Source organism: Lissotriton helveticus, chromosome 1_2 (genome assembly GCF_964261635.1).
Source record: "Lissotriton helveticus chromosome 1_2, aLisHel1.1, whole genome shotgun sequence".
Lineage (NCBI taxonomy): Eukaryota > Metazoa > Chordata > Amphibia > Caudata > Salamandridae > Lissotriton > Lissotriton helveticus.
Genome location: NC_136058.1, coordinates 188,236,023 through 188,256,752, shown reverse-complemented (window position 1 = coordinate 188,256,752; position 20,730 = coordinate 188,236,023). Strand labels below are relative to the sequence as shown.

The 20,730-nt window shown below is 40.4% G+C and overlaps 1 protein-coding gene across 46 annotated transcripts in view; it reads left to right on the top strand.

Annotated features, from left to right (window-relative positions):
* LOC144799531 (uncharacterized) overlaps positions 1–20,730 on the top strand; it is a 5,513,712-nt gene that overhangs the window by 3,098,761 nt on the left and 2,394,221 nt on the right. For all 46 annotated transcript variants that reach the window (XR_013603860.1, XR_013603862.1, XR_013603865.1 and 43 more), the window contains one exon: positions 16,028–16,084. Coding sequence is in view for 43 of the 46 variants with exons in the window: in XM_078671256.1 (XP_078527382.1) it covers positions 16,028–16,084 (57 nt within the window). In the remaining 3 variants the exon portion in view is untranslated. The remainder of the gene's footprint in view (positions 1–16,027; positions 16,085–20,730) is intronic.

Genomic DNA, 20,730 nt, shown 5'->3' with positions numbered 1-20,730 from the left:
TCTAAAGGAAGAGTAAACAGTTTGATGTCTTCGATGCGACACAATGTCATGAAGAAATCACCTAAAAACACTTACAATTTGAAGAGGAACGAAGAGTCCAAGTACATCAACGACTACAACCCGGTGATTTTGTCCATGTGGAATGCTAACATGGATATACAGTTTGTGGCTGATAACTGTATGGCTGTGGCTCGGTATGTGACGTCTTACATCACCAAAAAAGAGAAGACAGAATTGAAGGATATGTGGGAGGACATTTCCCATGAAAAGAGCCTCAGCAAGAAGTTGTACAGTTTCAGTCTGAAGATGTTGTCGCATCGAGAAATCGGAGCGTACGAATGTTCTGACCGGTTGTCTTCAGCAAGTCTCTATGCCAAGTCCAGGAGTATCATTTGGGCGAGTCTTGGTCTTGCTGCAACGCTTAATCGAGTTCTCAAACCTGTGCGGGAAATTGAGTATTTGGCGGAAAAGGAGCCAAACAGTACCGACATTTTGAAGACCAACATGTTGGATACATATTATCCAAATCGAAGCATTTACCTCGAGAATGTTTGTCTGTATGAGGTTCTTCAAAATTACATATTCAAGAGGAACATCAAAGAAGATACTGAGAAAGGAGTGTATGCTGTAATAGGAAGTGAGGGATGTCTGGTCAAGCAAAGAAAATGCCACTTGGTAAACCATCGAAAATTGAGTGGCGAATCTCCTGAAAAAAAGGAGTTTTTCTATTTAGCACTTTTGCAACTTTTCAAGCCTTGGCGTGCAGAAGAGGAACTGCTTGGAGATTTCCTCTGTTACGAAGACTCTTTCAATGCCGCCAAGGAGACCATAGAATGTTCTGCTTTTCCCAAATATGTAGAAATGTTGAATGCGGAAATTGAGCAGGAAGCAACGATTGCAGCCGAGATTGCCAGAGACAGTTCTCAGGACAGTCAGAGTTCTGCTTCATTGAGTCAGGATCCACTAGGAGGACCTGTTATTGAAAATGAAGCTGCCACTGCTATGAATGAAGTGGAAAGAGCCATGGCACATGCTCAAGAGGATGCGGTTAACTTAGAAGAGTTGGAAAGACAACTCAACGTTGAGCAGAGGAAAATATATGACGAAGTTACCATGCAAATTGATCATGGATTAAGTCATGATAAGAAAGAGTGCTCATGTACGTCGTTGAAGCCTGTCCGACTGTACGTGAGTGGAGAAGCGGGAACTGGAAAAAGTTTCCTCATTAAAGCAATTTCATGCTATTTGCAGGAAAGGACAGAGTCATCGCTGTCTTGTGTTGTCACTGCTCCAACTGGACTGGCAGCACATAATATTAAAGGGATTACTTTACATCGTTTACTGATGCTGCCAGTGGAGCATGACAACAAATTACAATATCACAAGCTATCTGGAGATGCTTGTTTTGAAGTTTCAAGAATCTTGAGGAAAATGAAACTTCTTATCATTGACGAAGTAAGCATGGTTTCCAATGTCATGCTTGCCTTTGTGCATTTGAGGATGCAAGAAGTTCTCAAAACAGAGTATGATGTGTTATTTGGTGGCAAACACATCATTGTTTTCGGAGATCTTCTGCAGCTGACACCAGTGAAAGGGCAACCTGTGTTCAAAATGCTCACGCATGAAGATACCAGGAAGTGCCTAGGCAGCATTGGCAACGTCAATATATGGTTAAACTTCAATTATGCTGAACTGCATGAAAATATGCGTCAGGCGAAGGATGAAGTTTACAAGACTATTCTACAAGATGTTAGAATTGGAAAAGTGACCGAGCATGGGAAAGAAGCTTTACATGCACGATTACTGTCAAATTTATATCCAGAACAAGATGTTGTGCCTGAGAATATTTTTCAGAAAATTACTGAGAAGAAATCTGGAATATGTTTGATGCCAACTCTTGCAGAATGTGCCAAATTTAACAACAAAATGTTGCATTTAGAAAAGCAAGAGATTGTGAAACTGGAAGCTATTGATAGAGTAGAGCATATGGGATCAACAATTATTTTGTCTGAGAATCTGAAAACAAAATTGGATTCATTAGAGAAGAGTATATCTAAAACTGCAGGTTTTGAAAAGACTCTGAATGTGTGCTTGAACTGCCGTATAATTTTAAGAAGGAATTTACATGTTGAAAGAGGTCTGGTAAATGGATCAATGGGTAATGTTGTTGATTTTGTGAAATACAGAAATAGAGATGGAATTGAATTTTTAAAAATTAAATTTGATGGCATTGAGGAAGTACAGCTAATTGGTCGTTGTTCTGCTAGATTTTTGCTTGTAAAAGACTTATATGTTCGCCGTAAGCAGTTTCCTGTTTGCTTGGCATATGCGGTGACAATTCATAAATCGCAAGGTTTAAGTGTAGACAGTGCATTGGTGAATATTGGCAGTTCTGTGTTCAAGGAGGGTATGGCATATGTGGCATTGTCACGAGTTAGAACTTTATCGGGATTGTACTTGATTGAGTGTGATGTCACAAACATTTGTGCGGATCTAGATTGTGTTAAGGAATACAATAGGTTAAGAAGAGAGTATGCGCCACATTTGCCTCAGTATCCTTTGTTTGAGAAACGTGTGGTAGGCTGGAAACGAAGAAATGTGACCAATACTGGGGAGGTTGTAGCAAAAAGACAAAAAGTCAATGAACCTAAAATTACAAGCAGAAACAAAAAGGATTCTGTTGAAGATGTTGTTGGTTTTCAGTTTGAAAACAGTTCTGGTGTCAACTGCTATGCTAATGTAGTGGTTAATGTTTTGTTTTCTCTAGAAAATGTAAAAGAAGAGATTGTGGTCAATTCTGATCAAAGATTTTGCAGTTTGTTAAATTCTGTGTTAGAGAAATGTAGCACTGATAGAAGAAACATAGAAAGTGTGTCTGAAATTCGAAATCTGTTAGACAGATGTTCAGGGCAAACACAATTCTCTCAAAATATTCAGCAAGATTGTCAGGAGTTTTTAATGTATATGCTTGATGTATTACATGCTGAAGGTGTAGATGTAGATCAGCTGTTTGGGCTTTCTTATCAATGGCAGCATGACTGCGAGAACTGTATGGTATCAAGTACTACTAGTGTAGACTCAGAAAGATTTATATATTTAACTTTGCCAGACAGTAAATCAGTCTCTTTTAATAAGCTAGTAAAAGCAGCTGATCACAACATGGAGTGTAGCCAATGTAAATCTGAAATGATGTCCACATTATTTATACGAACATATGGCCAGTATGTAATTTTAATGTTCCAACGATGTAGGCCTGATGGAACAAAATTGACAACTTTAATTAAAAATTTTGTAGCTTCGCAGTTGTCAATATCAGGAAGGACTTTTGTAACTGCAGCAATTATATATCATGACGGCCCTTCAATAACATCAGGACATTACACAGCTTATTTAAAGTCTAGAAATGGCTGGTCATTCTGCAATGATTCTGTTTTAATTTTCAAAAAAAAATTGCCGTATGACCTTAAAAACTCTTACCTGGTGTTTTTAAAACCAAAATTTTAGGGAAATAATCTCAGGATGTGCTCTGTGGAATTTCAAGAAGTTCTAATGGCTCCTACACAATTTGGCCTTGAGGATAAGTGTAGTTCAGAGACATAACTTCTAACCATAAGACTGGACGTCATGGAGAAATACGTGCACTTTGAATGAGTTCAGAAAAACTGTTTCTTTTTATAAGCTAATTGAAGCAGCCAATCAAAACATGGAGTAGAGGGAATGTAAGTCTGCAATGCTGTCTACTGTTTTACATTGCTTTGTGATTAAAAGTGATGTAGAGAATTAAATAATTGTAGTAGTCATAGAGGTAGTGTAAGTCTGCTTCATAGTAAGCAGTATCAGTGTCATAGGAAATGTAGAACATGACTGAGCAAGAAGGGGAAGATATTACTATTCCAGGATTGTGAAAATGATCTTCAACATTTTAATTCTGAAAGTTGCGGAAATGCCAAATGACGGGATTGGCTTACAAGAAATCCAAGAGTTATAAATGGCTCTGACAAGATTTGGCCTTGTGGAAACTTGTGGTAGAGAGCAAGAAGTCATTTATTGCATGTAACGTGTTTTTAAAAACGATGGAGATTTTCTTTCAGAAAGTGGCGGGCTGAAAGTAATAACAGCACAAAAGAGTGTAAGCTGTTCATAGGACATCCTTTGACGTCATGGAAAGTAAGTTAACTTTAAGGAGTTCTGAATTCTGATTTCTTATGTTGTATGGGTTTTTTAAACACAATCATTTTGATTGTGGTTTTTTTTCCCCGCTGTTACATGATGAATACCTTCAAGTCACTGATTTAAGTGAAATTTGATACATTCTGAGAACAGCAAAAATAAACCATTTAACATGTATAATTAATGTTCTACTTTTTGTACGTATGATATACATTTAGAAATGTGAGGTAGATATGGAGAAACTGAGGCTTCTGTAAGTGTCAAAGTTAATGCTTACAGTGCTGCACTTCTGGGTACTGTTTTTTTTTTAAAACTGAATAGGCCTCACCTTAAAGAAACCTCTTGAAAGGACACATCTTATTTGTATCCTGAAAGAATCATTTAAAATGTTAGACACAATTTTATGATGGCTTTACATCTTTTTTGCGCTGCTATTGCATCACTATTGTGAGACATCAGCAGTGCAAAAGATGCACCATGTTCCAAAATAGGCCTCACTTCATCAGCATCAAGATACTGTTTGTTTAAAATATATATCTTTAGGATTGTGTAGGGGACGTATAGCAGCAGAGGCTTCTGTAAATCTCAAAGTTTTTGAAAAACTGTTTCTTCTTGAACCTTTTCCCTTGTCTTTTCAAATTTTTAAATACATGTTTTAATATTTTTGAAATGTTTCTTCTCTCTTTTACAGATTGAAAGTATGAAAAAATATTTGAAAAAGTTAACAAGAATTATAAGGTAAATGTTTTCTACTCTTTTAACCCGCAATCCACTGCCGATGATGTCACTGACTATGTCATGAATGATGTAATAAGTGGACATGACTTACTTCATTGGTAGGCCTTCACATGTATTAATTCATACACTGCTGCACTTCTGCGTACTGTTTCATATGCTGAACTACATCTGCACTATGAGATACCTAAGCAAAGGCAACACAGGTGATGTGATTGTGAAATGAGCAAAAGAAACTCCACGTTTTTCAATTACATTACTTGTGTTTTCTAAGTTTACGGATGACATTGTGCAGATGAACTTTAGGTCTGTCTATGGACACAGAAGAGGTCTGGCCGTTGTTCAAGAGTGAAGTGGACATGTTTTACTTCAATGGTAGGCCTTCACATGTATTATCTCCTCTGTATTCTTCAACAAGCATAAATTTGATATGCAACCCTGAGTAGGCCTCATCTTAAACAAACTTTTGGAGAGGACACACCTTATCGTCATCCTGAATCAATCATTTAATCTATCACATTTAACATCTATTAGTTCTACTGCTTCATTACTTTAATCCTTACTTTCCTGCGTTTGCTACTTCTCTCATTCCTTTCTCTATTACTTAAATATTCTACTCCTTCCAGTATTTTTCTCAGTCCCTCTCTTCTCATACTTCTTCATTATTATTCACTCATTCTGTCTCTATTAATGTTACTGTTTCTGAATGATCTCAAAACATTTTTAAAACAAGAACAGTAAGTATAAGGATAGGAAACAGACATTTATGTTACAAGAAAGACAGCTATAGGAAGTAAACAAAAGATACTGTTACTCGCAATCCACTGCTGATGATGTCACTGACCATGTCAAGAATGATATAATATGTGACATGATCAGAAGTGGATTGCGGGTAACAGTATGTTTTCTTTACTCCCTGTAGCTGTCTTTCTTGTAACATAACTGTCTGTTTCCTTCCCTTATACTTACTGTTCTTTTTTTTAAAAATTTTTTTTGGTTCGCTCCTGGTTCGCGTACCGGAGTGCGAACTGGAAGCGAACTAAAAGGAATAGAGGTTGGCAGAGTTTCAAAAATGCTACCAATTTTTTTTATAATGGGGAGGTAGTTCTGAAAAGAACTTTTTTTTTTGGTTTTTGTTGTTTTAAATTTTTTTTATTATTTTTCTGAACATTTTTTATATTTTTTTTGTTTTTTCTGAACATATTGTAATTTTTTTGTTTTTTGGGGGGGAGGGGGGAAACAAAAATGATTCATTGAAAAGGGCTCAACAGGAGCAACGAAAAAAAGAAGAATTTATTTTTTGGGGCGTTTCGGGCAAACATGATTATTGATAGCTCTCATTATAAGAGTAATGCTACTTTCTCGGTAGCAAAGTGTTTGGCTGCACCACACGCACACTTGCTTTACTTCCCCCATGTCCATTTGAATGTTCGGGATCACCTCCCTCGCCTCTGGTCCCGATACTTCTTTGACAACAGATCTTCTCGCCATTGCCGGGGGATTTTGCTGTTCATCACCAAGCTGGGCAGCACTATAATTATTTGGGTGCCACCTACTCATATGCCTGTGCATCGTATAATTTCCGAAGCTGTATTTCTTGTCAGTGCCCCTTGAAAGTCGATCGTCGCAAATACGGCAAAACACATATCTGGCATTGACTTTTTTTTGCCCTGCTGGAAATTAAAAAAATTGCCAGATGTAGTTTTCTTTTCTATTGTACCTCCTGGGCTCCTCTGGCAAAAACTCAGGCTCTTCCTCCTCTTGCTCCTCTTCTTGATCTTCCTCTTCTTCTATGATTGCTTGAGCAGGTGGTCCTTTCTTCCCTTGAGGAGGTGGGGGTGGTGGTGGGGGAACACTAGCTGAAGCAACAATGGAAGCCATTTCTCTAGAATGTAAAAGGGTCTTTCTCTCACCAAGATGAAAGTCAGAGTGAGGAAAGAAGGAGGGGTTTTCATCATTTGGGAAAAGCAAAAGTTCTCAACCAATGAAAAGTGTTATTTTTAGGTCACCTGACCTAGCCTTCCATCATTATGAAACCAAAAGTGAAATGAACCAATGAAAAGTTTTATTACCAAGTCACATGACCTCTCACGCTCATGTTACGCGCTGCGGAACGCTCCCCGGTTAGCTTCCGGGTCGCTGCGCTTCGCGCCTCGGTCCGCGCCCCGGGACACTTCCGGGTGCGCTAACGCGATACGTCACAAGACGCATTTCGCGGCAACGCGATACGTTGCGCTTTCGCGACACGCCGCGGATCGCTTCCGGGGAGCTGCGTTTCGCGCCTCGGTCCGCGCCCCGGGGCACTTCCGGGTGCGCTAACGCAGTACGTCATAAGACGCATTACGCGGCAACGCGATACCGTCACTATGTTGATTTCTTATCGGTTCGCGGACCGGGTCGCGGCATCTATTTGAGCTAACGGAAAGCTTCCCGGTTCGCGGACCGGGAGCGAAACAAAAAAAATATTTAAAAAAAATTATTAATAAACATATAAAATATATTTTTGTATTTAAAGAAGAATACATTTTACAGCTATAGATATTAGCTTTTAAAAAACCAATGAAATTCATTGAAAAAACCATAGGTTATAGACCATATATAGTTAGGAATTTGCATTTACAAGACCTTGAAAATTCACTGAAAAAACCATAGGTTATACACCATATATAGTTAGGAATTAGCATTTAAAAAACCTTATTTTACTCACACAAAACCAATGAAATTCCATATATAGTTAGTTGTACTAACTATATATCACGCACCCGCAATCCACTGCTGATCATGTCACATATGACATCATTCATGACATGGTCAGTGACATCACTGATGACATCACTGATGACATCTCAAATGACATCACTGATGACATCACTGATGACATCTCAAATGACATCACTGATGACATCACTGATAAAATCTCATTTGACATTAATGATCACATCACTGATGACATCATTCATGTGATAATACGATGAACCTCTTCAGACTCTAATATAACCTTAGATACACTCAGTGTAAACAGACACTCACAGACTGTCACTCATCCATGGAGTTACTTACACACCTAGTCAGTCATGCAAAGAATCAATCACAGCTCCATTTTCACAACTATACAGTTATACACACCTTACTTATTCAAACATATACTAAAACATATTTACTCACTTATACAATCCTGGATACAAGAGCACAATGATCCATACAGCCACTCACACATTCACTGGCTCTTATGCACAGTTATTTATATATGTCAACTCTCACATGTACTGTATTTTACATATGTACTTACTTTGACATGTAGCACTGAGATATCTATTCACTCACCAATACAGTCATGCACACAGTCAACCACCCATACAGCTGTTTCCACATGCACTTTTGAACCCATACATCTATGCACAGAGTCATACACCTCCCAGCCACCCACACACACTCTCAGTCTCCCATACAAATGCTTGGGCAACCAATCAATAACCCATATAGTTACTCATATAGCTACTGATCAACACATGCAGCAGTTTACAGAACAACAGACATAATGATGCACAAATTAAGACAGTTTAGTCACTAACCCATGCACTCAGTGAGACACATTTAACCACTCACTCATACAGTCAGTCATGCACCTACTAAATCCTTCATCCAGACACTTATACATCCACTCATTCTTAAATATGTAAGACATATTTTAACTTTACAGAAAAATACAGTCACTGGATGTTGTCATCAGTGATGTCATCAGTGATGTCATTTGAGATGTCATCAGTGATGTCATCAGTGATGTCATTTGAGATGTCATCAGTGATGTCATCAGTGATGTCACTGACCATGTCATGAATGATGTCATATGTGACATGATCAGCAGTGGATTGCGGGTGCGTGATATATAGTTAGTACAACTAACTATATATGGAATTTCATTGGTTTTGTGTGAGTAAAATAAGGTTTTTTAAATGCTAATTCCTAACTATATATGGTGTATAACCTATGGTTTTTTCAGTGAATATATATATATATATATATATATACATATATATATATATATATATACATACATATATATATATATATATCCAGCAAAAGTTTTGGCGCCAAGCTGTAGTGGCCTCTTTCAGCGGCGGGCCACGGACGGGATCGCCAATCCCTTCAAATACCAACACACTCGTTCACGATTCACAAGAACGCAGTCCAGGCCACCAACAGTTTTCAAAATCCGGATTTATTCACAGCTTTACTCGACGCGTTTCGGGAATTGCCTTCCCTTTCTCACGAGTACAAGAGTCTGTTTGCATCCGATCTTTAAAGTAAATCACGTGATTGTGTTTGCAAAAAAATAATAATGGACATAGTCAACAGACTACCAAAAACATCATCTGTCTGGAGCTATGTGATACACTCATCTTAACAAGATGTGCGGCAGTTCGTAATATCAACATTTAGGCATTGTTATCATTACTATGAGTGCTTTTGGTAAATAAACAATTTAAATCAGTTTTACACACATTTCAATGCAGCGGTATTCTAATGCAGTGATACCGAGGGTTCATAGTCAGTTCTCTACAAACGGCATATATTTGAGGTTAAAAGTCATGCACCTCATTAAAATGATGGCATTTGCAGGTATTATACTGTTTACCAAGGCGGGAAGCAATAAAGTTGAAAAAATGAAGAAATTATATAAACATATTTACAATCTGGTGCAGGCCTCGAACCCTCAACCATCGAGTTCGTGTGCACCCGCCTTTGATCGTCAGTCCGTTAGAGCTATCCAGCAGCCAATATTTCGGCAGCTTAAACTCTATTATACAGCCTCCGCGCTGTGTGTTTGATCACTTATTTTATTCTAAGGACCGATTACACTTAATTTTTGATTCAACCTGCACATGCCGCTATTTTGAATACGGCCCCAGTGGGCCAAATGTTCGATCATTCATAAGTCCGCTGAATGACCAAACCAAATCATACCTATTATACCAGAGAACACAGTCTATTGTGCCATTTCCCTCGTGTTTTTCGCAAGTTGATACATACTGCCACACATGTTCTGCTTGTGCTGTACTTTCATACTCTCCCACATTTAATGGTACCTGTGACAAATGATAAAAGATAAAAAAGTGATTTAATAACCTTCCATTTTCGTGCCTTTAGTTCATTCATTCACTATTAAAATCAAGGTCAGAGGACAGCTAAGCAGAAAACATAATTGCACACATATGGTTCGCCACCAGAATTAATAGCGAACCAGGTACAAGCTCTGAGACTCCAAGTATATTACAAATTGGAGATGCGGACATAGTACAAGTGATGCATGAATTGGAGGGAAATGTAGATACAATTGAGAACCCCACTCTTAATCTCATCAATGAAAACATCAGGCTGGATTTGAGCAGCAAAAGTGGATTTAAACCAAAATCCATTTTTTTACCTATGATCAATAACGAAGCAATAGATGTGTTTGAGAAGGGAGTTATCACAGAATTCAAAAAACTAGCCAATATCAGTAATTGTGGAAAAAACAATTTGAATCTAGAGCAAAGAACAGCCATTGAAAATGTAAGTAACGACCATAGCATTGTGATAAAAAAATCGGACAAAGGGGGAAACATTGTTGTAATGTCAAAAGAAATGTACATACAAGAGGGTATGAAACAACTTAGTGATACTACTAAATATGAGAAGAGTAACAGGAAAGTGTATGAGAGTAAAAATCAAGCATATCATGAAAAACTGTGTGAATGGAGGAATCTAAAACTATTAGAAACAGAGGAGTTTAATTTTCTAAATTGTAAATTTCCTAAATTACCAGCACTGTACCTACTCCCAAAGCTGCACAAAGACCCTATCAACCCGCCAGGCAGGCCAATAGTGTCTTCTAGGAACAGTAACCTAGAAAATACATCAAGATATGTAGACCATTTTCTGCAACCAATCGTACAGGGCCTCCCGTCATATCTGAGGGACTCAGGGGATTTCTTAGAAAAAATATCGAATACTAAGATCAATGCAGGCTGTTTTCTCATGACAATGGATGTAAACAGCCTGTACACTAATATCCCCCACGAGATGGGTATCAAAGCCTGCAAACACTTTTTGAGTACAAGATCTATCTCATATACGTTACATACTGAAATGTTGCTAGACATGATCTTTACTTGTCTTACCCAGAATTACTTCCTGTTCAACGGTGCCATCTACCACCAACTACTTGGTACATCGATGGGCACTTGCTTTGCCCCAAGTTTTGCTGGGATTTACCTAGGATGGTGGGAAGAACTAATTGTCAGGAAGCTAGATCAATACTGTACCCGAGTCCGCACCTGGCTCCGGTACATCGATGACATTTTTATAATCTGGGAAGGCACCAAAGAGGAAGCTGAAGAATTTGTGGCTGTTTTAAACGTCAATGAATTTAATCTTTCATTCACAAGCCACATTGACAAGAAAACTGTGGATTTCTTAGACCTTAAGATCACCATAGAAGAGTCAAGTCTAGTGACAACATTGTACAGGAAGGAGACTGCCGGAAACAGTCTCCTCCATGCACAAAGCTGCCACCCCCGAAATCTGATAAACTCAATCCCTTATGGGGAACTACTAAGAGCCAGAAGGAACTGTACCAGACAGCAGGACTATGAGAAAGAAAGGGACATCATGTGTGACAGGTTTAAATCAAGAGGATACAACAAAAAATGTATCGCAGAGGCGGTAAGGAAAGTGGCAGAGAGGGATAAGAACCAACCCTTAGCTAGTGAGAAAGAAAGTGCAAAAGAAGGAGTGAGATTTATCACTGATTACCACTGCCAAACCAAAGAAGTAAGAGGGGCAATCAATAAATACTGGAATGCCCTCAAGACAGATAAAGATATCCAACCTAGCCTCAGGGATTACCCCCAAATCACGTACAGAAAACCTACATGTCTAAAAGACAAAGTATGTCAAACCATGATAGTCAACAAAAAGAGAACGAATCCAATCCAAGGATTCTATGTCTGTGGCCGGTGCAAGGCATGCAAATTCAGTCATAATGCCAAAGAGGTGAAACTGTCACATTTATGTACACCTTTCAAAATTACTAAACATCTGACCTGCCACACAGAATTTGTGGTATATGCACTCAAATGCCCATGCGACAAATTCTATGTGGGCAGTACAATCAAACCGGCAAAAGACAGGATCTTACAACATCTAAGAGCCATAAAAAATCAGGATAAACAGTACCCAATGGCGAGACACTTTGCATCCCACCACAAAAGCAATAATAGTCTCCTCTCATTTGTGGTACTTGACCAAGTGCCCGTAAGAGAAAGAGGCGGAAATAGACTTCAAGAGCTTAGACGACTTGAGTCAAGATTCATAATTAAATACCATACCCTACAGCCTCAAGGGCACAACTGTGATGAAGCCCTAGGTGTGCATCTTGGATGAAATGAGATATGTGTGCAATTATGTTTTCTGCTTAGCTGTCCTCTGACCTTGATTTTAATAGTGAATGAATGAACTGAAGGCACGAAAATGGAAGGTTATTAAATCACTTTTTTATCTTTTATCATTTGTCACAGGTACCATTAAATGTGGGAGAGTATGAAAGTACAGCACAAGCAGAACATGTGTGGCAGTATGTATCAACTTGCGAAAAACACGAGGGAAATGGCACAATAGACTATGTTCTCTGGTATAATAGGTATGATTTGGTTTGGTCATTCAGCGGACTTATGAATGATCGAACATTTGGCCCACTGGGGCAGTATTCAAAATAGCGGCATGTGCAGGTTGAATCAAAAATTAAGTGTAATCGGTCCTTAGAATAAAATAAGTGATCAAACACACAGCGCGGAGGCTGTATAATAGAGTTTAAGCTGCCGAAATATTGGCTGCTGGATAGCTCTAACGGACTGACGATCAAAGGCGGGTGCACACGAACTCGATGGTTGAGGGTTCGAGGCCTGCACCAGATTGTAAATATGTTTATATAATTTCTTCATTTTTTCAACTTTATTGCTTCCCGCCTTGGTAAACAGTATAATACCTGCAAATGCCATCATTTTAATGAGGTGCATGACTTTTAACCTCAAATATATGCCGTTTGTAGAGAACTGACTGTGAACCCTCGGTATCACTGCATTAGAATACCGCTGCATTGAAATGTGTGTAAAACTGATTTAAATTGTTTATTTACCAAAAGCACTCATAGTAATGATAACAATGCCTAAATGTTGATATTACGAACTGCCGCACATCTTGTTAAGATGAGTGTATCACATAGCTCCAGACAGATGATGTTTTTGGTAGTCTGTTGACTATGTCCATTATTGTTTTCTTGCAAACACAATCACGTGATTTACTTTAAAGATCGGATGCAAACAGACTCTTGTACTCGTGAGAAAGGGAAGGGAATTCCCGAAACGCGTCGAGTAAAGCTGTGAATAAATCCGGATTTTGAAAACTGTTGGTGGCCTGGACTGCGTTCTTGTGAATCGTGAACTAGTGTGTTGGTATATATATATATATATATATACATATATCTAGATATATATACATATATCACCGTCAGTCCTGAGCTACAGGCTCCTCCGTAGACCATCAGGCACAGACCACAACAGTGCGCTTTTAATTCAAGTATTTAGTGCTTTATTCTCTTCTCTATTGTCAGCATGACGCATTTCGGCTGCGTGGCAGCAGCCTTGAGGACATTATATATATATTTATGTATACTCTATGTATTTTGTATATACTGTATATACTTGTGTTATGTTGTTGGTCTGCCCGTTCGCTCGAGGGCACGGGAGAAATGGGTGGAACTGACGTCAGCGCGTCGACTAGGTCTTTTTATGGCTCCAGTGACGTCATACGAAGTCGCGAGCAGACCTGTGCTTATGTGACTTCCTCGTCTATGTGGGAGAGCTTAGAAAATAATTTCTTTGGAATATTGGCACAGGGGTAATTCAATAGGTGAGGAATCCACAGGCAGATACTGTACCCACCAGAAAAAGCGTTACCGAAAGTAAGAAACTTCGCTTAGCCAATGTTTTTTATGCTTCATTATTTGGAAATTCATTACCTGATGTTGAACTTCATAAGAAGAAACTGTCACTACAGGAAAAGAGCTGAATCACCACCAAGCATAGGTCCTTACTTGTAATTAAATTAAATAAGTGCTTCTTTGTTAGGTGGTTATTTGCTTCTATTCTTCTACATCAAGTACCAGCCATGAAAACAGATAGGGAAAAAGGATAGAGCTTAAAGATAATTTAATGCCATTGAATAATTAGATGCATTGAAAAGTTGGAACCATCAGCTCTGTCAGAGCAGCGAAGGACAGAGCTTGGGTGCGATATTACACCTTTAAATATTCAGAAATGATGAAAAGTTAACACCATCCGCTCTCCAGTCAGAGCAGAAGAATAGTTGGAAATGCTCATCTTTGTACTGGCAGCCAGAACAAAAGTGATTGAATTCCTATATTTCAATGCAATGTTGTCGGTGCAATCCAGGATTTAAAGGCTAACTAAAATCTAAAAACAGATCTACTGGGCTAAAAAGCTCAAAAATAGTAAATGCGAAAAAATAAGGATTGGCTACCCATTGTTTTCGAGTGTTAATATTTGCGCACTTAACAAAAGTAATACGTTTGCAAAAAAAAAGGTTAGGAAGAGTATCTGGAATGTGTAACATGAAATTAATGAACTGTTTTTTTAGCATCTTTCCCAGAAGACACAGTAATTATAGGTTGAAAGCAAACTCACATGCACATCATGCCAGAAACCAAAGCCACATCATAGTACCATGGATTAAAAAGAAAGAACTTCCTGATGTTTAAATTAAAATACATGTTAACATTATGTGATTCAAATCACAAAATGATTAGATTCATTCAATAAGTGGGACATTTGTATAAAAGATGTATGTTTAATTTTTGCGAGTGATTCTCAAACAAAATTTAGGGCTTAGAAATGCCAGACTGAAAGAGCACCAGTTCTAATATTATCACATAATGCATTTGTATCTTCTTTACCTTATTTGCTCATGTTATTTCATGCTCATTTTTTCTGCCTTTTTATGAATTTTTATTATAATAACTAATGTGTTTCTCCTCCTTTTTTATGAGAATATTGAGTTTTTATTGTATTATCCACTGTGCTTTTCCTTAAATTGTAATTATTACCATATCCTTCTTCCTGTTTCTTCTTTTTTCCCCTCCCCCTTTTCTTTCTGGTTTTCAATAAAATCAAACTTAAAAAAAAAAAAAAAAAAAAAGAAATGCCAGACTGAAAGAACACCAGCATCACACTCAGAACTTAAGAAACTGTCACAAACATTTATAGTCAAATGTGGAGTGGGTGATCATGATCGTAACAAAAAACTGTCAAGATAGTTTAGCCTGATGTTAATTACACTTTGGGCCTAACACTTATTAGAACATTGGAAAGTTAGGAGCTCCATTGAAAAGAATGGAGCGCTCCGGCTTTCTAATGACCGGTAGAAGCCTGGAGCTCAAACATTGCAATGTTGCCGTTTACAGCTGTTGCTTTGAGCAAAGGCTTCATAGAACTCGAGGGGATTTCAATCACCTCGGTCTCCATGAGGACTTTGTTTTATTTTATAGAACATTCTGCCCTCCAGGGGTGAAATGTTCTAATAGATTTATAGCCCTCCGTTTCTGGGCTTTACCGGCATTAAAATCCCACTCCCTTGTTAAATGCCCTCGGCAAAAACTTTGTTGTCTTGTATAGCCCTCTACAGTTGGCTATAAATCTAGATTTTGACTGTAGTGTATATACTCATCTTCCTATTCATTCATTCTTTTCACTTCTCCATAGACAGTGGTGAAGTTTCGAGAAGGTGCAGTTTATTTCTACACAAGTGTGAAACCTATTTTCGTTTTGATTCAGGTCTCTCGCTCATTTCTATTTCTTGACAGTTACTTTACAGGTTGGTCAAAACCTATATTCACTTGTAGCACAAGTCATTTTAGATCAGTTGTTGGGTGGAAGACACAATGGTTTGCTACTTTCACTGAAAAAAGACACTGCACAAACATTGCTTTTTAATGCAAATGCATCTACCATTATTATCCTATTGCTTGTGCAGGTCACTACATTTTAATTGGTTTGGTTTCTTGCAGAATGAGCACACTCAAGAAGATCGTCAACGTGAATTATCAGATTGGAACCAACGACAGGTAGGTTTTCCAGACTTTTTTTAATTCTCTGAAGATGGGGATAAATTCAGGTTATCCATCCTATGAGAATCGGTAAGCGCATGCATGTGGTTTACATACCGGTTAACACAGAATGACCAATGTGATCTTTTTTTAACTCCTCCAAGAATTTAAAGCTATAAAATGTAGCCCAAGATACAATTTGAGCAACAGAAGACTCCCAGACTGAGTGAGGATGGGGTGGCGATACACAAGATGGGCTCTGATTACTCAAGACCTGGGGCCTCATTTATGAAAAGTGACGCATCGCTGCGTGAAAACAGCGATGCGTCACTTTTCACTGCGCCCTCCTTGCGACACCAATGATGCGTCATCTTTACAGTATGACGCATCATGGCGCAAGGAGTTACAGATACGTCAGTATTTCTGACGTATCTGTATGGCACAAAAGTGACGCATTGCTGGAGTGTGTCACAAAAGAGACGCAACTCCAGCAATGTGTCCTTTCACATGGGGCAAGCCACATGTGAAAGGGCCTGCCTCAGTCTTACGCCTGCTGTGAGGCAGGTGTAAGAAATTGATGCATTTGTGTCCTAGAAGTGGCGCAATGAAATCTTATAGATTTCACAGCGTCACTTCTATGACCCTTTCTTGCGCCAGAACGCCCCCCCTGCGTACATTATTCCTGGCGTAGGTATAATGTAGCGCAGGGGTTTACAAAGTGACGCATCTACCTAGATGCGTCACTTTGTAAATATGGTGAAACAAGGCACATTGTTTACGCTGCTGGTGTGTCACAAAAAGTGACGCTCCGGCAGCGTAAAAGTGACGCACGGCGTCATAAATGAGGCCCCTGATATGGGAGGTGAGCTATGCCAAATCCTGAGATCCATGCTGCTTAGCCTCACCAAGGTTGACTTGAAGATAAATGCCCTCTTGTATTGGATAGACAGGATGTCGGAGCACATTGATAAGCACACTTAGCTCTAAGATATGGTGGAGAGGCAGGTGTCAGATGCTGAGGATGAACAGGCTTCCTCGGCTGGGACACAGACGCAGCTGGAAAGGCACCGTCGACACTGCAGGGCAGGGCAGAAGACTTGTCAGCCTGCCCCCTGTGGAACAACCTTCTTATTGTCGGCCTGGCAGATTCAACAAATTTCACAACATGGAAACTTTCATGGAACAGCTCCTCATTGAACTCTTGGGCAAGAAACATTTCCAGATCTATTTCTGGTGGAACGTGTTCACCGTTCTCTAACCCTGCATTCGGGGGCCAGTCCCCGTCCGGTTGTAGCGCAGCTGCTTAATTACCGCAATTGCAATGCTGCTCTCTGCCACTCCCGTGAGCTACAGACACTCTGCTATGAAACTGCAGAACTTTCAATGTTTCCAGTCTTAACTCCACATGTGCAAAAGGTGCAGACAGTTCCTCACTGCTAAACAAAAGTTGCAGGAGCTGAAACTGCACTACCCCATTCTCTACCCTGATCGATTGAGAGTACTTTCTAACAGAAAAACTAAGATCTTTAATAACCCTAAAAACCTACAGCCATTCCTTAAACAGCACGAGTCAGCAAGTGGCTAGCGGAGGTCACCGAGATCCGGCGGTGACAATCATGCAATCTACCAAGAATTGGAAGGACTTGATTGGTGCTCTCTTGAATCTCAATTCAATAGTATTGTTAAATTGCTAAGTGTTATTTCTTGGCATGCTCTACCTATGATTGTTGTCAGTCTTGCTGTTGCTACTATGCTTGTGAGAGCAGGGTGGTATGTGCGCTTTGGAGAGTGTGATCTTTGTTTGGTATGCCTGGTTGCTGCTTGCAGGGCTTCCCCCATGATCTGTTGTAATTTTCCATTGTGGGGCTGGTTGGTCGGTCAGTTGAGACCGCTGAGAAGGTGCTGACACTTAGTGTGCTTTAAGATCTCTATGTGCATTCGAGAACTGCACTTATCTATTTTTTTAGCCCAGTGCACGCATGACATGATGCCTATCCCTGACGCAGCCCTCCTGCAACTTTCTGTTGCAGGGGTACTTGGCAGGCATATTCTGCCTCCATGTGTGTGCCACAATGTTTTCTTTGGGGTTTCTTATTTTTGGAAACAGATGGGACAGACTCAGCAGTAAGATGCCATGTCATCTGCTTGGGGACATGGCATGGATTGGAGAGGGATTTTAGGCGTATCAGCTGACTGTAAGGCACAGAAGTGGGCAGATATATGAACGTATGCTGTGGCATGACTTATGTACATTCACAGTATGGTGTGGACATGCCTTGCGGGGTAGTGATCCCTTCTACTTCTGATGGACACCCATCACTATTTAATTTTTTAACATGAAGTGTCAGAGGGTTGAATGATAATAGAAAAATCCATAAAGTGGTGTTGTATTTGTAGCGTCACCAGCTAGATGTGGCTGTGTTCCCAGAAACACACTTGCCCTCCAATAGTGGGCTGCTCACGCAGAGCCGTATGAGCGGAGAGTGCCACTCTGTGGGCTTTACTACACATGCACTCTGAGTCTTAGTGTAGGCCTGATGCAGTTCTAGCATCTCAACTGCACAAGGTGTACGTGGACCCTGAGAATCGTTTTGTGGTAGTGCACTGTCACAAAGAACATTTTGACGTGTTACTTGTAGAGATTTCTGATGGATACCTCTGAATTCCTCACCTTTTGAATACCCCCTGCACCAGCATTCCACGGAAATTCTTTCCTAGCACTCCCACGTCTAGGTCTGCAGGTCCCAAACCAGATGTTCCGGCTACTTTGCTCGATCTACTTTGATGGACTGATAGACTCATTTGCCTGCTACGCGACACGCTACGCATGCTGCTATTACTTGCTGTTTTAAATATTTTTAACTAACCTTTCTGATAGATACATCTGCCGTGTGGATTCCTCACCTTGTGAATATCCCCTTGCGTCAGCAACATTCGGAAATTCTTTTGTAGCCTCGCGCCGACGTGGACTAGGACGTCATAGAGACACGACCTCGCTCGCGACTCCGCTGACGTCACCGACGCCTACAATAGGCCCACGCCGGCGTGATGACATCAGTTCCCTTTTTTCCGCGTCGTCGACGCTAACGGTTTCGGGATACTCTGTAGCTTATTGTTACTTTATATTTCTTCGATTCTCCATTCTCTGACCTTTTGCTACCGTTGTCATGTCGACAAAGAAGACAGGGTTTAAGCCTTGTAGAGAATGTGGGAAGATGATGTCCGTTACGGACCCCCACCAGGACTGTATCTGGTGCTTAAGTTCGGATCACGACGTGGAAGGATGTTCTTCATGTCAGAAGATAAATCCGAAGGCACTTCGCGAAAGAGAATCTAAACTTCTTGTGGCCAAATTAAAGGCGAGTAAAGTTAAAAGATCCTCGAAGCACTCGAAGAGATCGAAGTCGAGATCCAGGTCGAGATCTCGAGAGGCGTCGGCCTCGAAGTCTTCGTCTGATCACGCTTCCGGTTCTCGTAAGAAGCATAAGAAGAGGAGACATGGATCCCGTCATCATTCAGGTGATAAGTCTGGTTCTAGATCGAGATCTCCCAAGAGGATGAAGTCAAAAGTGATTCCTCCGCAAGTGTCGGATCAAGAAGGTGAGGCTTCGCCTTCGGAGTCGATGGTCCATTCTCCGACTCCAGTTCCGGATCCGACTCCGACTCCGGCTCCGTCTCCGGCTCCATCTCCGACTCCAGATGGCACCGATGGAGTTCCTGTTGAGGAAGAGGTTTCGAATCCTGTTGAGGAGACAGATTCAAACCTGCCTCGAGATCGGCCTGAGCATCCTCCATTCCCGACTCCAGGTCAGGACCCCTCTGCGTTTTTAAACGCGATGTATGGTGTCTTCTCGAGATCATTTTACCCCTCTGGAGCACCTTCGGGTCCCATGGGTTCCATGGCTTTTAATTTGGGTGTTCCTCACTCATATGCTCCGGCACCTTTTATGCCGTATATGCCAGCCCCGACTCCGTTGTGGCAGTTCCAAGCTCCACCGAGGTTGACGCCGATATCGACGCCGGCTCGGCCGAAGTCGACGACTCCGGTTCCGGCATCACCGACTCCTAGCAAATCTATGGAGCATCCTTTCAAACCCTCGGATTCGATTCCGAAGTCGGCTCCGACGCCGTCGAATTTGACGTTGGATTCGACTGCACTTCGAGTCAAAATGAGATCTCGGAGAGAAGCTCAACGTCTTCTTGATGAGCAGAGGGTTGATGAGTCTTCTTCTGAATTGGAGGAGGGCGAACTGGATGGGAGTTGTTTTGAGGACCTAGCAGAGGCGAGTGGTCTCGAATTTTCTCCGGAGTGGTCTTTGCCTTCAGGACCTGATGCACCCTCCATGGATGTGCAACCATATCATGTTGTAATGAAGAAGGCGGCAGGACTTTTGGGTTTGACATTGCCTACTGTCGAATTTAAGTCGAATTTATTGACTGAGGTTCTCCATTCTCCAAGCTCGGCAGTGGAGCCGATACTACCTTTTAATGATGCTTTGAAAGATCCCATTATGGAGGTATGGAAAAAACCCTTTTCTGCTCCTGCAGTTTCAAAAAGTGTGGCTAGGAGGTATAGAGTGGCTCCTGAGGATCCTGCTTTTTTATCTTCACATCCCTCTCCTGAGAGTTTGGTTATTCAGGCCGCTTGTTCTAAAAAATCAGTG